Source organism: Pituophis catenifer, unplaced genomic scaffold (assembly GCF_029215685.1).
Source record: "Pituophis catenifer annectens isolate HBS135680 unplaced genomic scaffold, rPitCat1.0.hap2 SCAF_18, whole genome shotgun sequence".
NCBI classification, from domain to species: Eukaryota; Metazoa; Chordata; class Lepidosauria; order Squamata; family Colubridae; genus Pituophis; species Pituophis catenifer.
The window spans coordinates 6,264,499-6,289,362 of record NW_027256898.1 but is presented as its reverse complement, the minus strand read 5'-3'; the positions used below and the strand labels follow the sequence as shown (position 1 = coordinate 6,289,362).

The 24,864-nt window shown below is 45.4% G+C and overlaps 1 protein-coding gene across 2 annotated transcripts; it reads right to left on the bottom strand.

Annotated features, from left to right (window-relative positions):
* Positions 1–1,127: 1,127 nt before the first annotated feature.
* Positions 1,128–19,378, bottom strand: PGD (phosphogluconate dehydrogenase). Of its 2 annotated transcripts, none has more exons than XM_070956075.1 (13): positions 19,267–19,378; positions 14,132–14,207; positions 12,836–13,015; positions 11,922–11,987; positions 10,755–10,873; positions 9,247–9,316; positions 8,546–8,680; positions 6,067–6,256; positions 4,253–4,383; positions 3,466–3,599; positions 3,041–3,140; positions 2,820–2,942; positions 1,128–1,450 (listed from the first exon to the last, which is right to left on the bottom strand). In XM_070956075.1, the coding sequence occupies exons 1-13, from the start codon at positions 19,272–19,274 to the stop codon at positions 1,331–1,333; spliced, it is 1,452 nt and encodes a 483-aa protein (XP_070812176.1). In that variant the 5' UTR covers positions 19,275–19,378; the 3' UTR covers positions 1,128–1,330. The 2 variants fall into 2 exon arrangements, with proteins under 2 accessions (XP_070812176.1, XP_070812177.1); XM_070956076.1 differs by lacking the exon at positions 19,267–19,378 and adding an exon at positions 14,509–14,900.
* Between the last annotated feature and the right edge of the window lie 5,486 nt (positions 19,379–24,864).

Below are 24,864 nucleotides of genomic sequence, written 5' to 3'. Positions count from 1 at the left end.
ATTCTATTCCATTCCATTCCTATTCTATTCTATTCTATTCTACCCTATATATCATTTCAGACAAAAGGATTGTCCAATCTCTTCCTAATAATATAATGTAGAATTGAATCAAAACCAAAAGGTAAATAAAGAGAAAATAAAAAAGGATGGGAGTGTAAATGAAATATTAAAATATGGATTCTAAAGGAAAGAATATGAAACGTATATTTTCTTTCACAATCTTTTCTTTATGTTTTCTTTTACTTTCTTTTTTTATCCTTTTAGGGGCACTTTCTATTTTCTTGCATCCAAGAGGATGAAAGTGAAAATGTTAAGGGAAGGAAATTTAGGAAATTTTAAGAAAAATAGGAAAGGATGTAAAGTAAAAAAGGATTAAAAATGTAAATGAAACAAAATGTAAAGAATAAAAATGAAATAAAGTAAAATCCAAAGGATAAAAGTGTGTATATATGAATGCCAGAAGTAAACCATATAAAATAAAAATGATTACATTTGCTTTTGCTTATCATTTTTTAAAAAAACTTTTTTCCCAAATTTGCTTTCAGCGTAGTCTCTGCCGGTCTCCCTCTTAAATAAAGCCAAATAATTCCTTTTAATCGGGTCAACAGTCAAAAAGAAGACAGAAAAACCGAAGGCAGCTAAAAACGTAGTGGCCCAGACTCTGCCCTTTTGAGGGTTTGTTTTCAATTTATTATTTTTATTTTTGTTGGATGATGAACATGTTTATTTGAAGCATGTTACTACTAAGAATAGTAGAAATTACTTTTAACAGTGGTTTTCTGTGTTCAAGAAACCTGATTCCTATTTTTTAAATTTTTTGCTTGGACGATCCCATCCATGTAGCAATACATGGTCCATCATCCTGGGCCACCTCTGGTAGTAAATGGGGAACTGTAGTCCAAGACATTCGAGATTACCAGGGCAATTTTGGGACTGAAGACCAGATAACAGGATCTGGTATGCTAATTGGTATGCTGATATGCTAATAAACAAGCCAGCCAAGGATTGGAGGGGCTAACTACAAATCCCATCATCCCTGCCCCTTTGCCCAGCTTTAATTCTTGTTTCTGTACATCAAGACCTTCTTCCAAATTGCTACGATCTCAAGGGATTAAAAAAAGCGAAGATGAATTGGAAACAAGCATTTATTTCAGCAGAATTCCATTTTATTCCATCCATTTTATTTCTGGCTTTTTGCCTAAGACATCATAAGAATGTCTTTACAAAAAAAATAATAATAATAGAAAATAAAAGCTAAAACTGGACATCTACAGAAATGCCCAAAGCTTTGGAGACTCCCTCTATGTAGCTTTCATGGGGTTTCTGTCCTCTAGGCGTTATAGGACGAAGATGAGACAGAGCCCCCGTGCCCCGTCCAGTTGGTGTGAACAAATTCGCCCGGTTTTGACAACAATTCGTAGGTGTGGGCCCCGAAATAATCCCGCTGAGCCTAAGAGACAGAAAATGCACAACATTTTGAGTTGACAACTTGAGACTTAGACCGTTCACAACAAAAGAACTAACACTGACCAAGATTGCATTCGCACAACCACTGCTGTAAACCAAAATTGACCAGATGGTGGCTTCCAAGCAGGGATGAAATCTACTTACCTTCCCTACCGGTTCGGAAGTGCGCGCTCCATGCATGCGCGATTTGTGCATAGGGTAAAAAACAGGTTACTTCCTGGTTAAAACCAGGAAGTAATGATGTTGGCCGGTGGGCGGAGCCTCGTGCTGCCCCCGCTACTGGTTCCCCGAACCACCAGCCGCGCCGCTACCAGTTCGCCCGACCGGTAGCATTTCACCCCTGCTTCCAAAAAGTTGGTTTCTATTCCCAGAATTCTTAGTTGGTTAAGTAATTCTGGGAATTGAAGTCCACGCCTCTGAAGGATCCTCTGGTTTATGGAGCTTTCCCAATGGGGTTCTAGATTTATTAACATCCCCCCCCTTTTTGTTCTTCTTTATATTTATATATATATATTTATTTGATTTCTATACCGCCCTACTCCCGAAGGACTCAGGGCGGTGCACAGCCAAACAATAAAACACATACATACAAAATTTAAAAGTAGAATTAAAATCAAATTAAATAGTTTTGGCCCAGACAAATTAAAACCCCGAACTATTTAAAACCAATTTTAAAATTTGAATATACAAAATACTAAAAGATATTAAAAAATTAAAAATCTTTTATAAAAGAGGGAGAAAATTAGGCCAGGCCCGCCTGGTGAAATAATAAGGTCTTTAGAGCGCGGCGGAAGGTGCGCAGATCCGGGATCCTCCGTATCTCCGGGGGGAGCTCGTTCCAGATAGTAGGTGCCCCCACAGAGAAGGCTCTCCCCTTGGGGACTGCCAGTCGGCATTGTTTGGTCAACGGCACCCGGAGGAGTCATTGTTTGAGATAACAATTAGACCCACAAAGAAACACTGCAAACAAAGAAAATAAAGTCTTCCAAAATATAATTACACTTCTACCCTGTTTCCCCTAAAATAAGACATCCCCTGATAATAAATCCCAATCAGGCTTTTGAGCGCTTGCCACTAAAATAAGCACTCCCTTGAAAATAAGCCCTCCCCAAAAATATTTAAATGCATGTGCAGTCAGTCCCTGCCATTTCCTCTGGTTTCCTCCATGCACCCCAAAATAATAAGACCTCCCTGAAAATAAAGCCAAAAAAAATATAAGACAGGGTCCTATTTTCGGGGAAACACGGTATTGAGAATCAGAGTTAAGATGGGATTCAACAAGCTGTGGATAGAAAAAAGAAATTAGGAATCGAAATGAGTTTAACATCAGACTCGATTCGTAAGTTACTCACTTGAATTAGGTTAGCGGGCAAAGTGCCATGTCTGTACCCATCATAAAACGCTAATGCTGTGGTGAAACAGGGCATCGGGATTCCCATCTGGACCCCCGTGCTAATTGTACGTCGCCATGAGTCCTTGGGAAAAGACAAAAGTGCAGAAAAATTAATTTTAAGACGGACGGACTTCAAGTCCCAGGATTCCCAGCCAGAAAAGTCTTCATGAAGTTACCCACCTGACAATTCTCCACTGCCGTCTTAAAAAAGACATCTAGGAGTAAATTTTGCAGGTCGGGAGTTCGGTCGAAAGCTTCTTTGATTTTGCCCAGGAAAACGCTGCCCAGGAAATATATAAAAATAGCCATTTAAGAAATATTGAAATGAATTAAGGTGGAAGCCTCAGAATGTTAAACCGATGAGATCCAAGTCTGTTAAGATTTTTGCCAGATTTAGATTTAGATTTTTATCTATTTGGAAAATTTATACTGTCACCTATTCACACATGGCAACTCTTCGATTTTCTTTCACCGTTGTGGAATGTTGTCAGCCCCATTTTGACAATATTTCCAGAACGTTTGACCGGAATGGTTAGTCTGGGTTGTACTCAGAGCTTTTGCCACTGAATGTACATCCTCCAATCGTTTTCCTGTTTCTGGCTTACCTCCTGATGATGCAGCCTCCACGCCACATCAATGCAATCGCGCCATAATTTAAGGTCCAGCCAAACTCCTTGGCGGCTTGCCTCAGTAACATGAAGCCCTGGGCATAGGAAATGATCTTGGAAGCATAGAGGGCCTATAGGAAGGACACAAGTTAAGAGAATGGCATGCCTGCACAATATTAACCATGATGTCTTTTAAACCATGATGATCCATAACCAAAAGAAAGGACTTTGATTCTGACTAACCACAGTTTGCAAAGTAAGCCATCGATGAACACATCTTACTAAGCAATAATAAATTCACAAATTATGCCGAATACCTCCCCTGCTCCCAAACTAGCCATCTTATGATTCAGAGTGATGGCAAACCAAGATTTAGGAAGGACCTCAGCAAAGTTAGGTCTGGGGTATCTTCAGATCATAAAACAGTTTGTCCTATAAAATAAAACATCTTGCTGAGCCACAAACCAGACCATCTTCCTTCAATGATGCCCTTCAGATATTTAAGATTATAATCCTTACTTTAATCTACCACTAGATGGCAGCAGAAAACCGCAGCAAACTCTAATTACTGCCACCACATGGTCCTCCAGAGTTCTGCAGCTGAGATAAAATATGCCTCTAATTTTCAACATGTTATGGAATCAATGAATTATGGAGAGAGCCATATTGAGGGAGGCTGGTCTGGTTTGTGTTCCAGCCCAAATCCCTCTTACCATCACTTTCATAAAATACCAAAGCTCCAACAAGGGATCAGGCCCACTGACAGGAAAAGCCGTGAACTCACTTTACGAATGTCCTCCAGAAACTCTGCCTTATTCCCACTAAACGCCTTTGCTTTGGGACCACTCAAAAGTTTGCTGGCTTGCATCCTTTCGTCCTTGAGCGAAGACAAACACCGGGCAAAAACAGCTTCTCCTTTTTGAAAGGAAAAAACAAAAAAACCAAATTATTCCTGACCACTCCAAGTTAAAGACCAAAACTCCATCGCGTGCACCACCGGCAATTTCAAACTGAACAGGGCTACATTTCAAAAAAGCAACTCGATTTACTCTACTAAGGAAAGGCATTAAAAGGAATTGTAAACATAACCAAGCCAGATAATCAAATTACAAACAATAACACATGTGCTTTCTTGCTAAAACTTATTTCAGGTTCATTTGCAGCTATGTTGTCGCAGCGAAAGGGAAATAAAACCTAGCTTAATCTTTGCTACCTGTGTTTCCCCAAAAATAAGACCCTGTCTTATATTTTTTTGAACCCCGAAATAAGCAGTTGGCCTTATTTTCAGAGAGGTCTTATTATTTTGGGGCACGTAGAGCAAGACGGGGCTCCTCTTGCCGTCTTACCTGATTTCCAGCTCTGCGTTTAAGTATTTTCAGGAAGGGCTTATTTTCGGGGGGAGGCTTATTTTAGCGCATGCGCTCAAAAGCCCGATTGGGCTTAATTATCAGGGGATGTCTTATTTTCGGGGAAACCGGGTATAAATTTAGAAGACCCTGTTTCCCCTAAAATAAGACATCCCCTGATAATAAGCCCAACTGGGCTTTTGAGCGCATGCACTAAAATAAGCCCCCCCTGAAAATAAGCCCTCCCTGAAAATATTTAAACACATGCGTAGCAGGTCCCCGCCATTTCCTTTTGTTTCCTCCACGCGCCCCAAAATAATAAGACCTCCTTGAAAATAAGGCCAAGCGCTTATTTCGGGGTTCAAAAAAATATAAGACAGGGTCTTATTTTCGGGGAAACAGGGTAATAATAGCCTCCAGTTAAAATATACACGCAAAAAGAGTGGTTTACAGCAGGGATCCCCAACCATGGGGCCACGGATTGGTACCGGTCCGTGGCCTGTTACGAACTGGACTGCACAGCTGGAGGTGAGCGGCAGGGAGTGAAATATGGGATCTAGGTTATGCACTCCTCCTTCCCACCCAACCCCAAATTATCTCCCACGAAACCGGTACCAAACAGGTTCAGTACCACCGGTTTACACCACTGGCTCAACCACTTCATTTAAAAGCTAAGTTTTAAGGTTAAGCTCTGCTATTTTTTCAATTTTGTTAGCTTTTGTACGCCTGTGATGGTTTACGATTCCCTCCCTCTCTGGTGCATCAACGTAAGGGGTCCATTCAGGACCCAATGCGTAAACATGTCCTTCCATCTCCCTAAATCAAAAGTTTTTTTTTTTAAAAAAATCCTGCAGATTTATGTTCTTCGCAGTCAGGCACATTAATTTCCTCCATGCCAGCAAAACCGCTCCTTTGCTGAGGAAGAATGAATCATCATCTTTCAGGAACCTGCAAGTCATGCTGATAACAGGTGAGAAAAAAAAAAAAAACAGCAACAATAGAAATTCACTTGTTTGGCAGCCCAGCTTCTCTCCAAATTGCAGCCTTTTCTCAAGCAGACCAGAATTATGTTGGGGGTATTTTAATGAGGGGTGGAGAAAGAAACTAAACAAATCTCCCCCAAAAATTGGGCGTGTCCCCAAAAAGAAAAGAAGGATGCAGTGTTAATCAGAGGAAGGTTTAAAAAGTCTCATTTCCTTAACTGCAAAAGAGGTTTGCAAAATAGCAAATATGCAGAGCAAAGGTAAGCCACCTATAAGAGTAACGGGAACGCCGTATTCCAAAGCAGAAATCGCTGTCCATTTTCCCGTTCCTTTCTGTCCGGCGCTGTCCCTAATTTTAGGAAGCAAGTGTTTTCCATCCGTGTCACGGAATTTCAAGATGTCAGCTGTGATTTCAATCAGGAAGGAATCCAGCTCGGTCTTATTCCACTCCTGGAACACCTGGGAAAGGAAAGAGGGGGGGTGGGAGGGGAAGTCAGTCCTGCATTTGCTGGGCCCAAGGAAATCTCCTTCCATCCTTCCAGTAAGTTTCTGGAAAGTTATCTTACCCAATTTAGAAGAGGTATCTAAGGACATGATGTGGCCATGGTCAATCAATTAATCTATTGTAGAAAAATGGGGGCGGGTGGGGTGGGGTAGGGTGGACAAGATGACCTCCAAAGTCCCTTCCAACTCTGTTATTCTGTGGACATGCTGGTCTATGATTATGTACAATATTTCCTTCTTTTTTTCCTGCCTTCCTTCTCCTTACCTCCCTTCTCCTCCTTTCCTTTCCTTTCCTTCCCTCCTCTTCCTTTCCTTTCTTCCCTTCCCTTTTTCCTTTCCTTCCCTTTCCTTTCCTTCCCTTCCCTTCCTTTTTTCCTTCCCTTTCCTTCCCTCCCCTTCCCTTTTTCCTTTCCTTTCCTTCCCTCCTCTTCCTTTCCTTTCCTTTCCTTCCCTTTCCTTTCCTTCCCTCCTCTTCCTTTCTTTTCCCTTCCCTTTCTTCCCTTTCGTTCCCTTTCCTTCCCTTTTTCCTTTCCTTTCCTTTCCTTTCCTTACTTCCCTTCCTTTCCTTTTCCTTTCTTTTCCTTCCCTCCTCTTCCTTTCCTTTTTTTCCTTTCCTTTCCTTCCCTCCTCTTCCTTTCCTTTCCTTTCCTTTCCTTTCCTTTCCTTTCCTTTCCTTTCCTTTCCTTTCCTTTCCTTTCTTTTCCTTTCCTTTCCTTTCCTTTCTTCCTTCCTTCTCCCCCCATCTCTTGTTGCATGTTAGTTCGGGGGGGGTGTCTGGAAACAGACCTGAACTTTTGCAGCTCCTGGGCTTGTGTGGACTTGCGGTAGCATTAATGCTGCAAAATTAGAGCGGGATCTCGCGATAAACCTCTATGGAAGGTTACCAGGCCTTGCTGATAAAACTTGGCTTAAAGAGGCCGAAAGACAAACAGATCCCTTTTCGGAATTGGGGGGCTGTGTCTTTTGGGAGGGAGCTTGACTAAGGGGGTTGGACTAGAAGACCTCCAAGGTCCCTTCCAACTCCGTTATTCTAAAACCTTCTATAAACCCTCTCCTTCCTTCCTTCCTTTCCTTTTCCCCTCCATTTATTCTTCTCTCCATTTATCTTTCCTTCTTTCCTTCCATTTAGCCCTCTGCTTCCAGGGAGGGAGAAGACGCTGCCTAGGGAATGGTCAGATAAGCGAGGCCGTAGCCCTCAGCTGCGTAATGGACAGAAAAAGAAATTCAGAGATGTCCCTCTTAAGTTCTCAGCCTGTAAGATTTGTCCTTTTGGATTTGTTAATGCTGCCTTAGAATAAACCAAGTTAAGGAAAGATGGGTATAGAAATTTAATACCTTACGCTCAGTGGTGAAATCCAAATTTTTTTACTACTGGTTTTCTGGGCGTGGCTTGGTGGGTGTGGCAGGGGAAGAATACTGCAAAATCTCCATTCCCACCCCACTTCAGGGGAAAGATACTGCAAAATCCCCATTCCCTTCTCACTCCTGGGGGAAGGATATTGCAAAATCTCCATTCTCACCCTACTCTGGGGCCAGACAGAGGTGGTATTTGCCGGTTCTCCGAACTACTCAAAATTTCCTCTACCGGTTCTCCAGAACCTGCTGGATTTCACCCCTGCTTATCCTACATATAATTACGGCGAATATCATTTGCCTAAAATTGCAAACAACAACACGCTCCATCAAATACAACGATTATACAAAAGGTGCTAGAATGCACAGAAATGAATAAATTAACGATGGAATTGAGGGACAGAGAGGAAACAGTAGATTATGAGACATGGGAATAGGTGGTATAACCGGCTGGAAAAGAAGTCTAAAATCAATGTATACTGAATGTTAAGAGAAGACAATAGAAGGAAATATATATATATTTAGAGTGTAGTAGTTATGTATATATTGTATATATATTAGATAAATAAATACTTAAGAAATAAGAATGTATATGTGCACAATAAGATGAAGGAGATGATGAATTTAAGAAAAAAATCCGATAACGGGAAGCTGTAAAAGTGTAACTGTGATTTTAAATGTGAAAAATGTTGAATAAAAATTATAAAAAAAAAGAAGAATAAACCAAGTTAGCCTGGTTGTGTTTCTCCTTCATCCTACTTGGAAGGCATAAACTACCCATCTATCCATCAAGCGGCGTCATTTCAGAATGGACGCCCTCTCTCTCTCGAGTCATTTAGACCTTACAATAACCCCCACCTTGCTCCGTTCCCAACTGCGTCTCTGACCCACCTTGGACATCTCGTCGTGGTCCATGGCCAGCACGTCTTTCATAAGGTGGTAAGCCTCGCAAATCAGCTGCATGTCACCGTACTCGATCCCGTTATGTACCATCTTCACGAAATGCCCGGCTCCTTCATCTCCCACCTGTTGGGCACGACGAAGAAGGAACCACATCAGTAATTTTTTCATCGGGGTTCAGGACCCACTCGTGAAGAATATGCAAGTTGAAGAAATGAATCAACTCTGAGAGCAACAGTCACACCAGTGCGTGGCTAGTGCTCAAACTTGAATCTTTCCCCCATTTTCCAGCCAGTTTCTTCATCTTACATAAATGCAACCCAGCTGAACAGAAGTAGCAGTAACAATAGCATTTAGACTTACCATATTTTTCAGAGTATAAGACGCACTTGTTTCCCCTCCTAAAAGAGGCTGAAAATTTGGGTGCGTCTTATACTCCGAATATAACCCAGCATGCGGTGCCCAAAATGGCTACCCGGAACAGCTGCTGCCTTCTCTTACCCCTTCGCCTGCTTTAGTCACTGGGGCTCACTCCAACTATCAGCTGTTTTTCAGCCCCAAGCAGCGTGATAAAATGGGGCAAAACTCACTTAACTTGCCCCCACTTAGCAACAAAAATTGTGGGCTCAATGGTAGCCGTAAGTTGAGGACAACCTATATAAAATCTGAAGGCCTTCAGTAGAAAGACTCACCCAATCACAACATGGTTCCCCAGTTCCTACTTTGGCTGCGATGCTCTGAAATATTGTCTTGATGTGAGGCCTGGAAAGGAAGAAAGCAGGGACAGGTGTTAGTAAAATGCACTCAACTACCTCCTCCTCCTCCTCCTCTTCTTCCTCCTTCTTCTCCTCCTCCTCCTTTTTCTTCTTCTCCTTCTCCTCCTCCTCTCCTTCTCCTCATCTTCTGCTTCTCCTCCTCCTCTTCCTTCTTCTCCTCCTCCTCCTCCTTCTCTTCCTCTTCTTCCTCCTCCTCCTTCTTCTCCTCCTCTTCTCCTTCTCCTTCTTCTCCTCCTTGTCTTCTGCTTCTCCTCCTCCACCTTCTTCTCCTCCTCCCTCTTCCTCCTCCTCCTCCTTTTTCTTCTTCTTCTTCTCCTCCACGTCTTCCTCTTCCTCCTCCTCCTTCTCCTTCTTGTGCCATATCCGTCATCGGATGTTGGCAATCATGTTGGCGATCCTATTTTTGTCAACAGCCATGTGTAAAAAGTGCTGCTGAGTTTTGTCCAAACCAGTCCCTTAGGTTTTGAAGCCATGATGTTCTTCTGCCTGGACCTCGTTTGCCTTCAATCTTTCCTTGGAGGATTAAGTGAAGGATGCTGTATTTTTCTGGGTGTCGCATCACATGTCTGAAATATTCTAACTTTTTGCTTTTTTTATAGTTTTGATGATTTCCTTTGGCTTTTCCAAGCGGCTTATCACCTCCTCATTTCTGATTTTGTCGACCCAGCTTATACGTAACAGCCGCCTGTAAATCCACATTTCAAATGCTTCTAGTCTCTTTGAGTGGTTTTCTGTCAAAAATCCAGCTCTCCACTCTGTAGACCAGGATAGAAAAGATGTAGCATCTGAGAAGCCTGATTTTCAGTCTTAGGCTTATGTCGTGACTGCAGAAGACTTTTTTCATTTCGAAGAATGCTGTTCGAGCTTTCTCTGTCCTTGTCTTTACTTCAGTGCTCATGTCCCATGCAAATTAGAACCGAGATACGTGGTCCTTTCAACTTTTTCTAGTGGTATTCCTTCCGAAGTTATCGGTGGTAAATTAATGGGTTGTTTGCTGACGACCGTGATCTTGGGTTTTGAGGTGTTAAGCTTCAAGACGTATTTTTCAGATATTTCTGTGACTCTCTTGATGAGGAACTGAAGCAGTGGTGAAATCCAACCGGCATTTCTGACGATCAGCTGTGCCGCACGATTTATATTCGCTAGAAAGCAGGAAATCCTGCTTTCTAGCTAATCTAAATCGCGCGGCACAGCTGTTCCACCCCCCGTTCTACTTACCTTGTTAAGCGTCCTTTTTCTGCATGCGCGGGCAGCAAACTGGTGGCAAACCACGGAGGATTTCGCCACTGAACTGAAGGTCTTCATGCTTACTGGCAAGCAGAACTATGTCATCAGCATATCTTAACTCCTGCCAGCCTCTAATTCCTAGCAGCCTTAAGATAAAGGACGAGGGAATAGTTATGGCAACCATCTGAAATACGTACCATGCTTCTTTCGCTCCCCCTGGCATAAGAGAGGGTCCGTATCGGGCTCCTTCTTCACCCCCACTTACTCCGCTCCCCACAAACAGGATGCCTTTTTCCTTGAGTTCCTTGCAGCGTCTCTAAAACGGGGGGGAAAAAAAGGGGGGGCAGAGAAAATGAGAAAAAGAGGATTGCCAAGGAGAAACTAATTTTTCGAATTCAGAATGAAGCATTTATCTTTATAAATCATAAATGTCTATGGAGATTCTCAGTCCTCCAGGTCATAGTTGTCCCAAAGGTGTTTTTTTTTTTCAAGAGGCAACTAGACTTTCTGGTTTTCCTTTGAAGACATTTAGCTTCTCATCCAAGAAGCTTCTTCAGCTAAACGTCTTCAAAGAAAAACCAGAAAGTCCAGATCTGAGGAAGCAGTTGCTTCTCTTTATAAACTTCCTTTCTGAACTGGGGAAGATGGCTGAGATCGTGCTCATCTCCCACGTCCGTGGAAGTTAGTTGGGCTTAAAGAAAAGGAAATTTTCTAAAAAAAGAAAAAAAAAGCAGCTGAAATGTTAAGCGTATCATGAATTCCCTGAGCTTGGCTTAGTGGAGGTGGGCTTGTCCAACAAGGCCTCAAAAGCTGTTCAACCAAAGAGACCTTCTGTCAACTTCCAAAGCATCCCTGGCCTGCTCTCCACTTGCCATAGGCAAGGGGGATGGGAAAACGGCAAAGCAGCACCGCAGCCAAAAACAAAAGCACATTCCAGACATATCTCTCTCAAGGCTGTCTCCCATGGTTACCCACAGCGGGCAGGAGGAGAGTGATCTCTACAACCCACAAAATTGCTCCCGTTGGCGAATGTGACTGATGACAAACCCTGGGGGAAGGGGGGGAAACAGGGTCAAGATTGGGTTGTAAATTACGTGGGGTCAGAGTTGGCTTCACTTGGAACATGCCGACATGAAGCTCCTAATAAATAAATGGATTTCTTTTGAAGCTTGGCTCGAGGCTCATGATTTAATTAGGGCATCTGTCGGAACCCTGACACCTTCTTTTGAAAGAGACAAAAGCAGATTCTAAACAATTCAATATTTTTCAAGTGAGACGAGCCCAGAACACAGGTTCATTTCTGAGGAGTCCCCCCACCCCAAAAAAAAAATCCATGGAAGAAGAATTGGCTAGCAGAGACCTACCGTGGTATCTCTATACTCCGAATTTCCTCCATCAATAATGATATCCCCACGAGAAAGCAGCGGCACCTGAAAACACAAGGAGGACATTTTTTGTGGATCAGCTAAAAAGACCAAGTCACGTGATCCCCTTTTTACGACTTTCTGACAAGCAAAGTCAACGGGGAGGTCAGATTCACTGAACAACTGTGTGACTAACTTAACAACCGCAGTGATTCGCTTAAGAACTGTGGCAAGACAGGTTGTAACATTGGGGGGGGGGGGAACCCGCTTAAAAAAAAATCTTGCTCAGCAACGGAAATTTTGGGCTCAACTGTGATCGTAAGTCGAGGACTATCTGTGAAATGGAGCAGCATTAGGAGAATAGGGAGAAACTGTAATACATGTAGGACGAGCCACAATTGTTGGTCCCAAGTGTCAACTCGCAAAGCATCCCTGGCCTGCTCTCGAGTTGTCATAGGCAAGGGGGATGGGAAAACGGCAAAGCACCATGGAGGTCAAAAACTCCACACATATTTTTCACACTCCAGACATATTTTTCTCAAGGCTGTCTCCCAGGGTTACCCACAGCGGCCGGAGGGGAGTGATCACTACAACCCGCGAAATTGCTCCATTGGCGAATGTGACTGATGACACACCCTGGGGGGAGGAGGGAAACAGGGTCAAGTCTGGGCCATAAATTACGTGGGGTCAGAGTTGGCTTCACTTGGAACATGCCGACATGAAGCTCCTAATAAATAACTGGATTTCTTTTGAAGCTTGGCTCGAGGCTCATGATTTAATTAGGTCATCCGTCGGAAGCCTGACACCAAGGTGTCCACACAGCCTCTTTTGGCCACTCCTATTTATTTGCTAGGTATATCAAACCCAAACCAGCATTACAAGGGGCAGCTGGCATCTTGGAGGGGTTTCCTTACCAACTTGTTGATGAAGTCATCCACGGCGCTTCCGGCCTTGACCAGAAGCATGACACGACGGGGTTTTTTCAGTTTTGAGACCATTTCCTCTAAGGAGTGTGCTCCAATCACTTTGGTGCCCTTGGCCTCATTGGCAAGGAAATCATCCACCTTGGAAACTGTCCGGTTAAAAGCACATACCTGGGCAATGAAAGGAAGAAAAAGTTGAAGAAGAAACCAGAAACTTCAGAAATGCAATTATTTAAAAAGCCTATTTTCCCTACTTTCTTGTTGCAGACTAGGAAAATCTTTCCTGAACGATCAACTGCATTTTCCTATCTCCCCTTTCCCCTGGCAAAAAATTATTTATTGCTCATTTGCTGAATTATACTTATTTATGAATTAGTTACACAGAAACAAAATTATTACTTTTTGCGTGATTTGTGCCCTCTGCTTCACAATCACACTGCAGGCTCAGCTGCAGAACGTCTAATTGAGGAGAGAGCTCAAGGAAGTGAGTCAAGCTACATTTTACAGATAAATATTCCAAGGCAAGAGAATGAGAGAAATATTCCTTTTTAAAGGACTTCCTCTTTGTTTTTCTTAAATAGCATCCTTATTATAAAGCCAATAGGAAAGTGATTATTGATTTTCAGGGCTTATATTCTTTAATGTGGCCATAACAATGCTATCAGATGCCTAAAACCAAGATTGAAAAGCTATAGTTGACATAGAAGAAAAAGATGTTTATAAAAGAATTCCACCTATGGTGGAATTTATCACCACAAAGTTATTGAAGCCTCATCTCACAGACATCTGATCTGAGGAATGTCCACAGGGGTAGGCTTCAAAAATTTTAGCAAGGGGTTCTCTGCCCGGTTGCTGGGTGGGCGTGGCCATGGTGGGTGTGGCCTAGTCGGCCTCCTGCACCAAGGCTGCGGAGGGGGGAGCTTTTTCCCCTCCCCAGACTCCGGAGGCTTTCCTCAAGCCTCCGGGAGGGCAAAAACGTCCTCCCCAGGCTCCGGAGGCACTTCCCGAACTTCCGGTAGGCCCTTTTTTCGCCCTCCCCGAGCCTCTGCACACACCCTGCACTTACCTGCATCCAAAACAGGCCACGTGGGGACTCCTGGGAGGGGAGGGGCGGGATGGGCGGGGCCAGCCAGGAATGGGATTTGGGGGTTCTCCGAACTGCACAGAATCTTAGCTAGAGTTTCTCCCGGATCCCTGCGAACCCCCAGCAGCCCACCCCTGAATGTCCAGCTTCTGCCTCTCGCAAATCATTTTGCACCGAATCTTTGCAACTCAAGGTTTACTCACCACAAAACCATGATCATTCATATTGAGGATGAGATTCTGACCCATGACCGCCAGGCCAATCAGCGCAATATCTGCTCTGTAAAAAAAGAAGCGAGGAAAAATTATGTTTAGATGGCAAATTTGGTTCCCCCCCCAAAAAAAGAGATTTAATTCCCTCTGTGGCGGGCAGCCTGTGAAATGTCCTTAGGTTACCCAAGCAAGTAAGCCCAGCTACAAAGAAAACAAAAGTAGCAGCACTGGGATTAGTAGCAAATTATTCGTAAATTATCTTTCTGCAAGGTGCCCAGTTTGATGACTTTTTTTTTTTTTTGAGTAGTTACCATAAAATTATATGCGAAGGGAAAGATAATTTAATCAAGAATGTCATGCTTTTCAACCTTTCTTTGAGAGATAAAAGTGGCTTTTTTTTTCGTGGAATTCTAGATTTCAGGCCAAATTCCTGCAGTCTGCGCCGAACAGTCCTCGCACTCAACTTCACATTGCATTGTGCCATTTCATCTTGTATGCACCCAGGTGATTTTCTTCCGTCACGTAGGCACAGCCTCTTAATTCTTCTGTCATCGCTTGCTGTCGTGCACCTTTTCCTGCCTTTACCGGTGAGGTTTTCTAGTGACTGAGTCTCCTTATACCTCTTCAAAAACTTAGAAATGCCACCTTTGGTTAAGTTTCCACCCATTTTTCTTCTAATCTCTTCATAACTGCAGCCTTGTTCACTTAATAATACTATTTTGCTTCGCTTGGTGGGCGACCAGTCAGCTCTTTGCGCCATTAATTTTATTACGGAATTTTACAAGCTCACGAAATGAAAGAATGCAAAAAAAAACAACCCCACAACCAACTTGATGGCGATGACATAACACACTGACCGAATGTCCTGCTCTGAGCTTCAATGCATGACATCAATAAATGAATCCTACTGTGTTCTGATTGGCTCATTGCCAAAACAAGATGGCACCTGATTGGCTCTCTAAACACTCGTGCTCATTGGCTACAACCAGATGATGGAGAGCTACCTGATATCAACCTAAGCAAGCTGTGCTTCCTTTTTCTGGTTATTTGGCTGTAACTTTTCGCAGAATACAGATAACTGAACACGCTTTGTTGCATGACATTCTTGATTAAATTCTCTTTCCATTGATGTATAATTGTAAGGTACTGCTCCAAATAAAAGTGGTGTTATTAGCCATCAAACCTCAGAAAGACACTTTTCGCAAAAGGTTTCCACAATTTTGGCCACCGCTGTATATGAATATTACATTTATATATTATATTATAAGCATTGCTTCTCACCTTAGGCTTCCCACAGCAATCTAAACTTCACCCTAAACCATAGATCATGGTTTGCAAGCACAAGAGGGGGCAAAAAACACACTACCCTGTTTCCCCCAAAAATAAGACACCCCCTGATAATAAGCCCAATCAGGCTTTTGAGCGCATGGCAATAAGGCCAAGCGCTTATTTGAGGGTCCAAAAAAAATATAAGACAGGGTCTTATTTTCAGGGAAACACGGTAGATAGATAGATAGATAGATAGATAGATAGATAGATAGATAGATAGATAGATGGGGGGGAGAGAGGGGGGGGGAGAGAGAGGGGGGGAGAGAGAGAGGGAGAGAGAGAGAGGAGAGGGGGAGAGTGAAAGAGGGAGAGAGAGAGAGAGACAGAGAGAGGGGGGAGAGAGAGAGGGAGAGAGAGAGAGAGAGAGACAGAGAGACGGAGAGAGAGAGAGAGAGACAGAGAGACGGAGAGAGAGAGAGAGGGGGGGGGAGAGAGAGAGGGAGAGAGAGAGAGAGAGAGAGAGAGAGGGAGGGAGAGAGAGAGATACCCTGTTTCACCCCAAAATAAGACCTCCCCTGATAATAAGCCCAATCGGGCTTTTGAGCGCATGGCAATAAGGCCAAGCACTTATTTCAGGGTTAAAAAAAAAATATAAGACAGGGTCTTATTTTCAGGGAAACACGGTAGGCCCATGATGGCAAACCTATGGCACGCGTGCCTAAAGTGGCACACGGAGCCATAACACCTGGCATGCACGGCGCCGATTGTTCCTCGCGCATGCACATGTGACAATCAGCTGGCTTTTGTGCTTGCAGCAGTGCCGGAAACCGGAAGAGCTGTTTTGTGAGCATGCACTCTGGCCAGCTGATCGGCACATGCGTGGCAGTAACCGGATGACTTGCCAGCCAGCACGCATGCATGCATGCATGCGCCGGAAACCAGGAGTAAATTTTTCAGCATGCACATGCCCCCTGGGCAACTCCTCTTCCTAATCGCGGCCCAGGCTCCCTTTTCGCCATTTGGTGCCCTGCGCGTGAGCTCCAGAGGTGGTATTCAGCAGGTTCTGACCAGTTCTGGAGAACTGGTAGCGGAAATTGTGAGTAGTTCGGAGAGCCGGTAAATACCACCTCTGAGTGGCCCCGCCCCCATCTATTCTCTGCCTCCCAAGTCCCAGCTGATTGGGAGGAAATGGGGATTTTGAAGTAACCTTCCCCTGCCACGCCACACCACGCTCACCAAGCCACGCCCACAGAACCGGTAGTAAAAAAAATTGAATCCCCTCACTGATAAGATCCCTTTCGGCACTTGGTGCCGAAACTGTTCGCCATCACTGGACTAGGCCAAACCAACCGAGTTTCATCAGAGATTGGAGTGCACACGTGCACACACACACACACACACACACACACACACACACACACAAGTGAGAATACTCATAAGAAGCAGTTAAAGCTCAGGAAGGTTGCAAGTTGGATTTGCTAAATGCTCGTATCCCCAGAAGGCGGAGTTGGATTGCAACAGCCTCTTGCCTCAAAGAAGAATCAGGAAGGAAATAGGATTTCTTAATCCAGCCTATTTTCCTCTCTCTCTTCAGCCCTGGCACTCAGCTTGAAGTCAAAATCAGTGGTGGGGTAAAGGTAAAGGTTCCCCTCGCATATATGTGCTAGTTGTTCCCGACTCTAGGGGGCGGTGCTGATTTCCGTTTCAAAGCCAAAGAGCCAGCGCTGTCCGAAGACGTCTCTGTGGTCATGTGGCCGGCATGACTCAACGCCAAAGGCACACGGAACGCTGTTCCCTTCCCACCAAAGATGGTCCCTATTTTTCTACTTGCATTTTTTACCTGCTTTCGAACTGCTAGGTTGGCAGAAGCTGGGACAAGTCACGGGAGCTCACCCCATTATGCAGCACTAGGGATTCGAACTGCTGAACTGCCAACCTTTCAATCGACAAACTCAGCATCTTAGCCACTGAGCCACCGCATCCCTTACACTGTGGTCCCTACACCATGTCCTACACAGTGGTGTAGCCCTCCAGAATTAAACCGAGTCAGCTGCAGAGATCAAGGAAGTGATGGGGAAAAAAATTGCAGGCAGAAATTCTTTACTTCCCAGAAGTGAAGGAGATTATTTGCAGGGTGTAAACTATCGTCTGAGCTCAGAAAAATCAAGAAATTATGATTTTTTTATGTGTGAGGGAACTTTCCTGTACCTATCCTAGCTTCTCTGCTTGGTGTTTTTTTCTCTCCCTCTCAAGGAAAACTTAAACCAGAGGCCCTGGGTGGATCGGTTGAAAAATTGACTTGGGTTTTCTCTGGGATCTGGAGGAGATCAATGTCTTTCTGTGCTTGATCTGCAAACTGGCAAAAACCACCCATTCCAGGGAGCAGCCATTACAATGCCTTGTGGCAATGAGTTCCACAGGTTCATTGTTTTCTGTGAAAAAAGGAGCTGTTTGAAATCATGCTCTTGAAATCATGTTCTTAAATAAGGAAAAAGTTAAGATTCTACTTTGATCCTTGGTTTTTACATACAATGATCACTGGCCTGCCAGGATCCCCTAATTCTACAGGTCACTTGAGTTTCCACTAAAATAACTTCCTTTTCAGTTCCTCTCTGTTCTTGCCAATCCTGGCCATCTTTTTTTCTCTCAGGTTAACTAGGTTTGCTGAGCAGGCCATGACTTAACACCCACATCACCAACCTATCCAAACCATGGTTGATGATCTATCCTGGCTGAAGCCCCCACATGTCCCAAGCCCAGCCAAACCAGAGTTTATCTTTCACATCTGAACCAAACCAAGATTTAGCCATCATGGCAATCTTAGGGTGTGTGTGTGTGGGGGGGGGGGAAATTGGCCTGAGGTAAATTTATTAATTTGACAGCTTCTGCCTCACTTTTTTTTTTTAACATGGAACGATACATTTGAAGTGTGGCTTTGTCAGCCAATAGAAAACTGTCAGGGGGAAAAAAAAAACAGGAAGAGCCAATAAAAGGAGCCCCAAATTGAACCACCTATCAGGTGAGAGCGGAGGTGGGGGGAAAAGGGTATATAAGGGGGACTCCCGTTGGGACCAGGCTCAGAGCGTCGGGGAAATAGCTGCGGATGAGGAAGAAGAAAGAAGGAGGGAGAGAACGAGACAGAAGAGTGAAGAAGCGAGGAAGAAAGAAGGGGGAACGAAGCGCGCTGAGGGAAAAGTCACTGCTCATCCCCAGAAGTCTGGGGCAAAGTAGCCCGCCTAAAGGGGAGAGCGAAGCGGCTGGAGTCACTGCCCCCTCAGGGGTCTGAGGCGAAGACGGCACCTGCTCCAGCAGGTGGTGCCAAAAAAAAAAGACGCCTCAATTTGGCGCTCTCCCTCAGTCTCCTCAGGCCGCTGCTAGCCCGGGGGGCGCCGCATGCCTCCCTCGTCTCCATCGGCCCGGCAGACCCAATAAGACGCTTCAATACCCGCATCCTGTCTCGTTCTTTTCGGAGGGGGAAAAGCGGGTGGGACAGACAAGTCTGTGGAGAGGGATTCCTTTTTCGTCCGACCGCGGGGCCTGAGGGAACTTGGAGAGGGTGGGGGGGACAATATTCGGCGTTTGTTTCGCTCGGTTCTTTTCGCCTCACGAGCGCCTGCGAGGGTCCAATGCGCCTCGGGGTGGGTGGGTAAGGGTCTCTGGGCATGTGCTGAGCGCCGCCCCGCCTTCTTTCCTCTCCCCCTCCCTTTGGTACCCGGCTCGGTGCGTAAAGACAAGCGAAGGGGGCCAGGGGAAGTGGCGTTTCTGCGCATGTCTGGGGAGATGGGAGGGGGTCCTCCTCACGCCGCCTTCCCCCCCCCCCACCACCACCGAAGACCTCCGAAGCGGACGCGACTTACTCGGCCATGGCGACGACAGGCAGGCGAGCGAGCGAGCGAGCGGAGGAGGGAAAAAAAAGGCTGCTCTTCGCAGGCGAGGCTTCCCTCGGTCTGATCCGGCCCACCGCTTCGGGGCGCCTTGCCCTTTAAAGGCGGAGCATGCCGGCCTCCCTCCTTCTCTTGACCACCCACGGGGGTGGAAGTGGGCTGGGCGTGGCAAAGAGAAGGAAAAGGAGGGCCTGGGATCGGCTCACCTTCGGCCCCATCCCTCGTCGGTGCCGCCTCCCCTGTCGGGCAGCAATGAATGAATGAATGAATGAAGGTGGACCCGGAAAAAGGGCTCGGGGTTTGCAACGCGCGTCACGTTTTCTTGGCGTTACGCGGGAGATCGGAGCGCTTTTCGCCGGGGACTAGAAATGGGTTGGGTATCCTTGCCCGTATTGGGGGTGGGAGGAGTAGTTTCACCTGTCTATAATAGTATCTTTCTCCCTGCTTATTCATCCACCGCCCACCCATCTCTAAGCACCCGTTTCACCTAACATCCATCCACCCAGTGGTGAAATTCAATTTTTTTTTTACTACCGGTTCTGTGGGCGTGGCAGGGGAAGGATACTGCAAAATCCCCATTCCCTCCCCACTCCAGGGGAAAGGATACTGCAAAATCCCCACTCCCACCCCACTCCTGGGGGAAGGATATTGCAAAATCCCCATTCCCTCCCCACTCCAGGGGAAAGGATACTGCAAAATCCCCATTCCCCCCCACTCCAGGGGAAAGGATACTGCAAAATCCCCATTCCCTCCCCACTCCTGGGGGAAGGATACTGCAAAACCCCCATTCCCACCCCACTCCAGGGGAAAGAATACTGCAAAATCCCCATTCCCTCCCCACTCCGGGGCTAGCCAGAGGTGGTATTTGCCAGTTCTCCAAAACTACTCAAAATTTCCGCTGCTGGTTTGTCAGAACCTGCTGGATTTCACCCCTGCATCCATCCATCTTCACCATGTGGAAGGTGGGAACAGGAGAGGAGACTTAAAAAGAGATGAAGAAACTTCTTGGTGAGAAGGGAAAGGTCTTCAAAGAAAAACAGGGAAGTCCGGTGACCTCTTGAAAAAAAAGCACCTTTTGGGGACAACCATCACCTGGACGACTGAGAATCTCCATAGACTTAATAGTGATTTTTCTTTATATTCTGGCTGCCATGAGTCCCCTCCCCACTTTAGGTCTACGGGGACTCTCAATTCATTCCCATTGAAAAAGGAGAAATCCACCAACTTCTAAAGTCTCGGTTTTTTCAGCCCAAATTCAGGGTAGCACACACCTCATACCAACAATATTGCCTGTGTGTTTGTTTTCCTCCTGCCCTGCTCCATTTTTCTTTGTGTCTTCTAGGGGCTCCATAGGGTTAACAGTAACAGTTGAAAGGGACCTTGGAGGTCATCTAGTCCAACCCCCAACACCTTTACTAGGGATTTGAACCACAGTCCTTTCTGATTGACATGTTCAGTGTCTTAGCCACTGAGCCACCTAGTCAGGCTAGTTGAGTCAACTGGAATCCAACTGAGAAACCTACAAGGATCTTATTTAAAAGGTAGCCCAAAAAACCCCCATGCCTTTGTAAATAAACAAGACAATATAAAACGAGCACACACCTTGCTTATACGCTAGTTGTATCTTTATTGTTTTCCACCTTGCTTACTAACATTTCAGTGGTGCAGTTACCATACACAAGAGTTAGATTAAGAGTATCTGCATTGCACACCTAAAGGCTATACAGCAAAATGGTTCCAAATTAGTACAAATACATGAAGTCTATTTACAGTTTGTATACCCAAGCTCCAAACATCAGTTATATTTACAAAATAAAACATGGGTTTGCCGGGGATGGGGAGGGGACGGAGGGAGGTTGGGACAAAAGGGAGTCAAAAATTAATCGTAACGTCAAAACGCATTTTGAATGGATTCCTTCCAACCGGGATGAGATCGGTTCCAAATGAATAAAATTTGAGAATTGGATCCAAAAGGCCACTTCAGTTGGGCAGCAAAGAAAGGGGAGGGGGGGTATGTGGGTGGGTGGAGTGGCAGGTCCTTGTTAAAAAAACAAAAAACAAAATATATCTGCAAATGTACAAAGTGAGTGGATCCTAACAAGAGGAAAACTGCAAAGCACAAAGGATTTGGGTCAGGAGTGTCCAATCTTGGCTACTTTTAAGACCAGTGGACTTCAACTCCCAGAATTCCCCAGCCAGCCATGGCTGGCTGGGGAATTCTGGGAGTTGAAGTCCTCCAGTCTTAAAAGTGGCTATCGTTGGACTCTCCAGATTTAGGTAATCAATAAATAAGGAAATGGGCTGGGTGTTGCAAGCAGGTTGGGAGTTCCACCGATGCTGCTCCAGGAAGCAGAGAAGAATCTCTTGTTATTCTGCAAAGCTTCAAAATCCGGCCTTCACTTCGGCCGGTCGTCTTCAGCTGTGCCTGGATGGATTTGAACCCCACACCGAAGTGGCCATCGGAGCCAAAAATAAAATTTCCCTCCCTGTCCCCTCTCCCCAGGGCTAGTGAGGAAGCACAGCATGAAATACATTCCTGACACACTTTTTTTTTTTAAAAAAAAGCATAAGGCGCTAGCCACCAACGAGGCAGGAAGGAATGGTAGTGGGTAACTTTGTTTTCCCCGGACGAACTAACTGAGGTCCTGTTTCGGATACATTCAAGGAACCTTCAAAGCAGCAAAGTTAAGTTTTTTTTTTATTTTTTAAATATTCCCCTGTTATTTAAAGCAGCATGTTAGAAATAAAAAAAACAAACGACGAGAACGGAATGTGAAATTTATCTTGTACCGTGTGATGCCTGGGCAGACACAGGATTAATTCATGGCGGATCATACAAGAGGGGGAGGAGAACAATGAAAGTTGAGGTTTATGTACAACGAAAGCCAGCACAAATACACATGCGTTTACAAACAAAAAAAAACTAATTAAATTCCTATAGTGCATCAAGTTAACAAAGCGGAAGGAAGGAAAACGTCTTTGCTTGGAAAGCACCATCAGGACTTCGCTTGGTTCCTTCGCTTGGTTTCCTTTTCTAATTTAATGTCATTTAATAACAAAAGGGGCACCGGGCAGAAGAATTGAGGTATGCTGTTTGCAAAGAGAGAGAGAGATATATAAGGATGAATCAACTGACTCCGATTGAACTAAAGGAATAGATGATTCTGTAATCACAATCAGGGTAACGGCCTCGGCTTCAGCTTCCACCATTTCCTTAGCTGGGACCTCTGCAAAGATGCCAACGGTCCTTGGTCCTTGCTTGGAGCTGCAGGGCCTGCGCAGAGGGTTGGCTGGCCCGTGGCAGCGGCGGCCTGCAGCTCCAGAGACCGGCCCAAAGAGCTGGCTGGCTCTAGGCCGTGTCGACTGGTTCAAGCTTTCTACATCCAGCTTCTGCTGAAATTCAGATGATTTCTTTTTAAAGCGAAGCACAGAGGCGGAATTTCTTTTTCTGCTTTGCAAAAAAAAAAGGGCTGGGTAATTTTTTAGGATGTGTAAGGAATGGGGGGGGAGGAGAAATCATCTTAATTCCCCCGAGATCATTTTAAATCATCCGCCGGACAACCAAATCCAGAGCATCTAAAATAAGCAACGGAAGAAAGCTTAAGATTTAAGACTGAACCTCTTGCGTAAAGATTAGCCCAAGGTGAGAAGTGGTGCCCCTTGTGTAATCTGTCAGCTACGTTGTGCCCTTCTGAGCCCTTAAGGCTCCTATATATAATTCTTCTCCTGTTACGTATGGTGTGGTTTTTCCAGAGCAAATTTTCCGACCAGCTTTGTTCCAAGCTCAACAAACAAAACAATTATAGTAGTGTAAGACACGCTATTGCCAGAACGTTCCTTTTTTTCCAGCATCAGACAGATTCCCTCCACCATTTTTATAGCCCAAAGCTGGAGTGTCTTTTATTGTGCACCAAAAACAATAAAATTAAATTAACTCGTCATTAAAATCACTGCAAAATGCCCCCCCCCCAAAAAAAACACTGGCTCTGCAGCCTTGTAGTATGGGTGTTGTGTATAGTGTCATCACAAGGCTGAAAATTAAGACTCTTTTTTTTAGTGCAATAAACCGAAAACAATCAAACCAAATACATAACTATGTCCCATTTCAGAATCCAAGCTCCTTTTACAGGTTCCCTTCGCTCTATGCTAGGGGCCGTCCGACTTTGGCCACTCGGAAGACCCTGTGGACTTCAACTCCCAGAATTCCCCCAGCCGGGGGAATTCTGGGAGTTGAAGTCCACAGGGTCTTCCGGGTGGCCAAGATTGGACGCCCTTGCTCTGCGCGGAAGTGGCACAGAAAATGCTCAGAAAATCTCCCCGACTCTACGTCACGGCAAACTCTGTGGACTACCACGGCAGAATTAAAAGAGGGTTTCCCCACCCCACCCCACCCCAAATGAAAAAGCCCCCTCCCCTGGAGGCTCTAACCAAGGGGGTCTCACAAAGGCATTGATCTGAAGATTGGGTGGGGGGGGGGGGAAGTAAGCTACACCCCGGGCCAACCCCAATGGGATGAATGCAAAGAATTAAACCGTGTGCATGGTTTTTTGTAAGGGAAAATCAGATTTTTGCCTTTCTCTGGACAGACCGGGGATTACCAAGGCTCCTTCTGGGCCCTTCTCTGCCCAAGTTGAGCCGAGATGCTCAAAACCGAAAGGAGACACACACACACACACACACACACACACACACACACACACACACACACACACACCTTCGATTGGAGGATGGAGAAAGCCTGTTTGGAAAGCCAATGAGGTCACGTTTTTCCCACTCCGGCTTGCAGGCAAAAGCCGGGAAGGAGCACATCCACTTCCACCATGGAAATAATGCCCTGATAAGCTAAATCGAGAAAGGGGAAGGCTGGCTGGATTTCTTGCTATAGGAAGCGAGCATTCAGACATGCTGCAGTTTGAATATGAATTTCTTGGGAGGTTCTGCAAAGGAGGTATAGGGCTGTCTAAGAACCCCTAAAAGGGAGAGATGCTTCCTGCAGGAGACAATCGGTGGTTGTGGAGTGTTGGTTAGGCCGCCTTTTCACCACCCTGTTTTCAACTACTTTCCTGACTCAGGAATACCCGAGCAATGCTCTTGGTGGTACAGAGAGAGAGAGAGAGAGAGGGAGAGAGGGAGGGAGGGAGGGAGGAAAGGAGCTGAGCTTTAAAGCAGGAATGTTTCTAAAATAAATATAAATGATCCTTCGACCGTGGGAAAGGCAGGGAGAAAGCGGTGCTGCCCCTCAGTCCCAATGCTGGTTAAATCTCCCCTTTCACCAGATAGACCCATGGGTGGGCTGCTGGGGGTTCACAGGGGTTCGGGAGAACCTCTAGCTAAGATTCTCTGCAGTTCGGAGAACCCCCCAAATCCCACTCCTGGCTGGCCCTGCTCGCCCCCCGCCTCTCCCAGGAGTCCCCACGCGGCCTGTTTTGGATGCAGGTAAGTGCAGAGCATGCACAGAGGCTCAGGGAAGGCGAAAAACGGGCCTACCAGAAGGCCGCCAGAGGGCCTCCGGAGCCTGGGGAGGCCGTTTTCGCCCTTCCGGAGGCTCGAGGAAAGCCTCTGGAGCCCGGG

Coding starts and splice junctions, on each gene's coding strand:
- PGD (XM_070956076.1), bottom strand. CDS start 14,900: ATGGCGCAAAGAGCTGACTGGTCGCCCACCAAGCGAAGCAAAATAGTA. Junction 9,317..10,754: donor GGGGGAGCGAAAGAAGCATG/GTACGTATTTCA, acceptor CTTCCTTTCCAG/GCCTCACATCAAGACAATAT. Junction 6,257..8,545: donor ACCACGACGAGATGTCCAAG/GTGGGTCAGAGA, acceptor TTCCTTTCCCAG/GTGTTCCAGGAGTGGAATAA.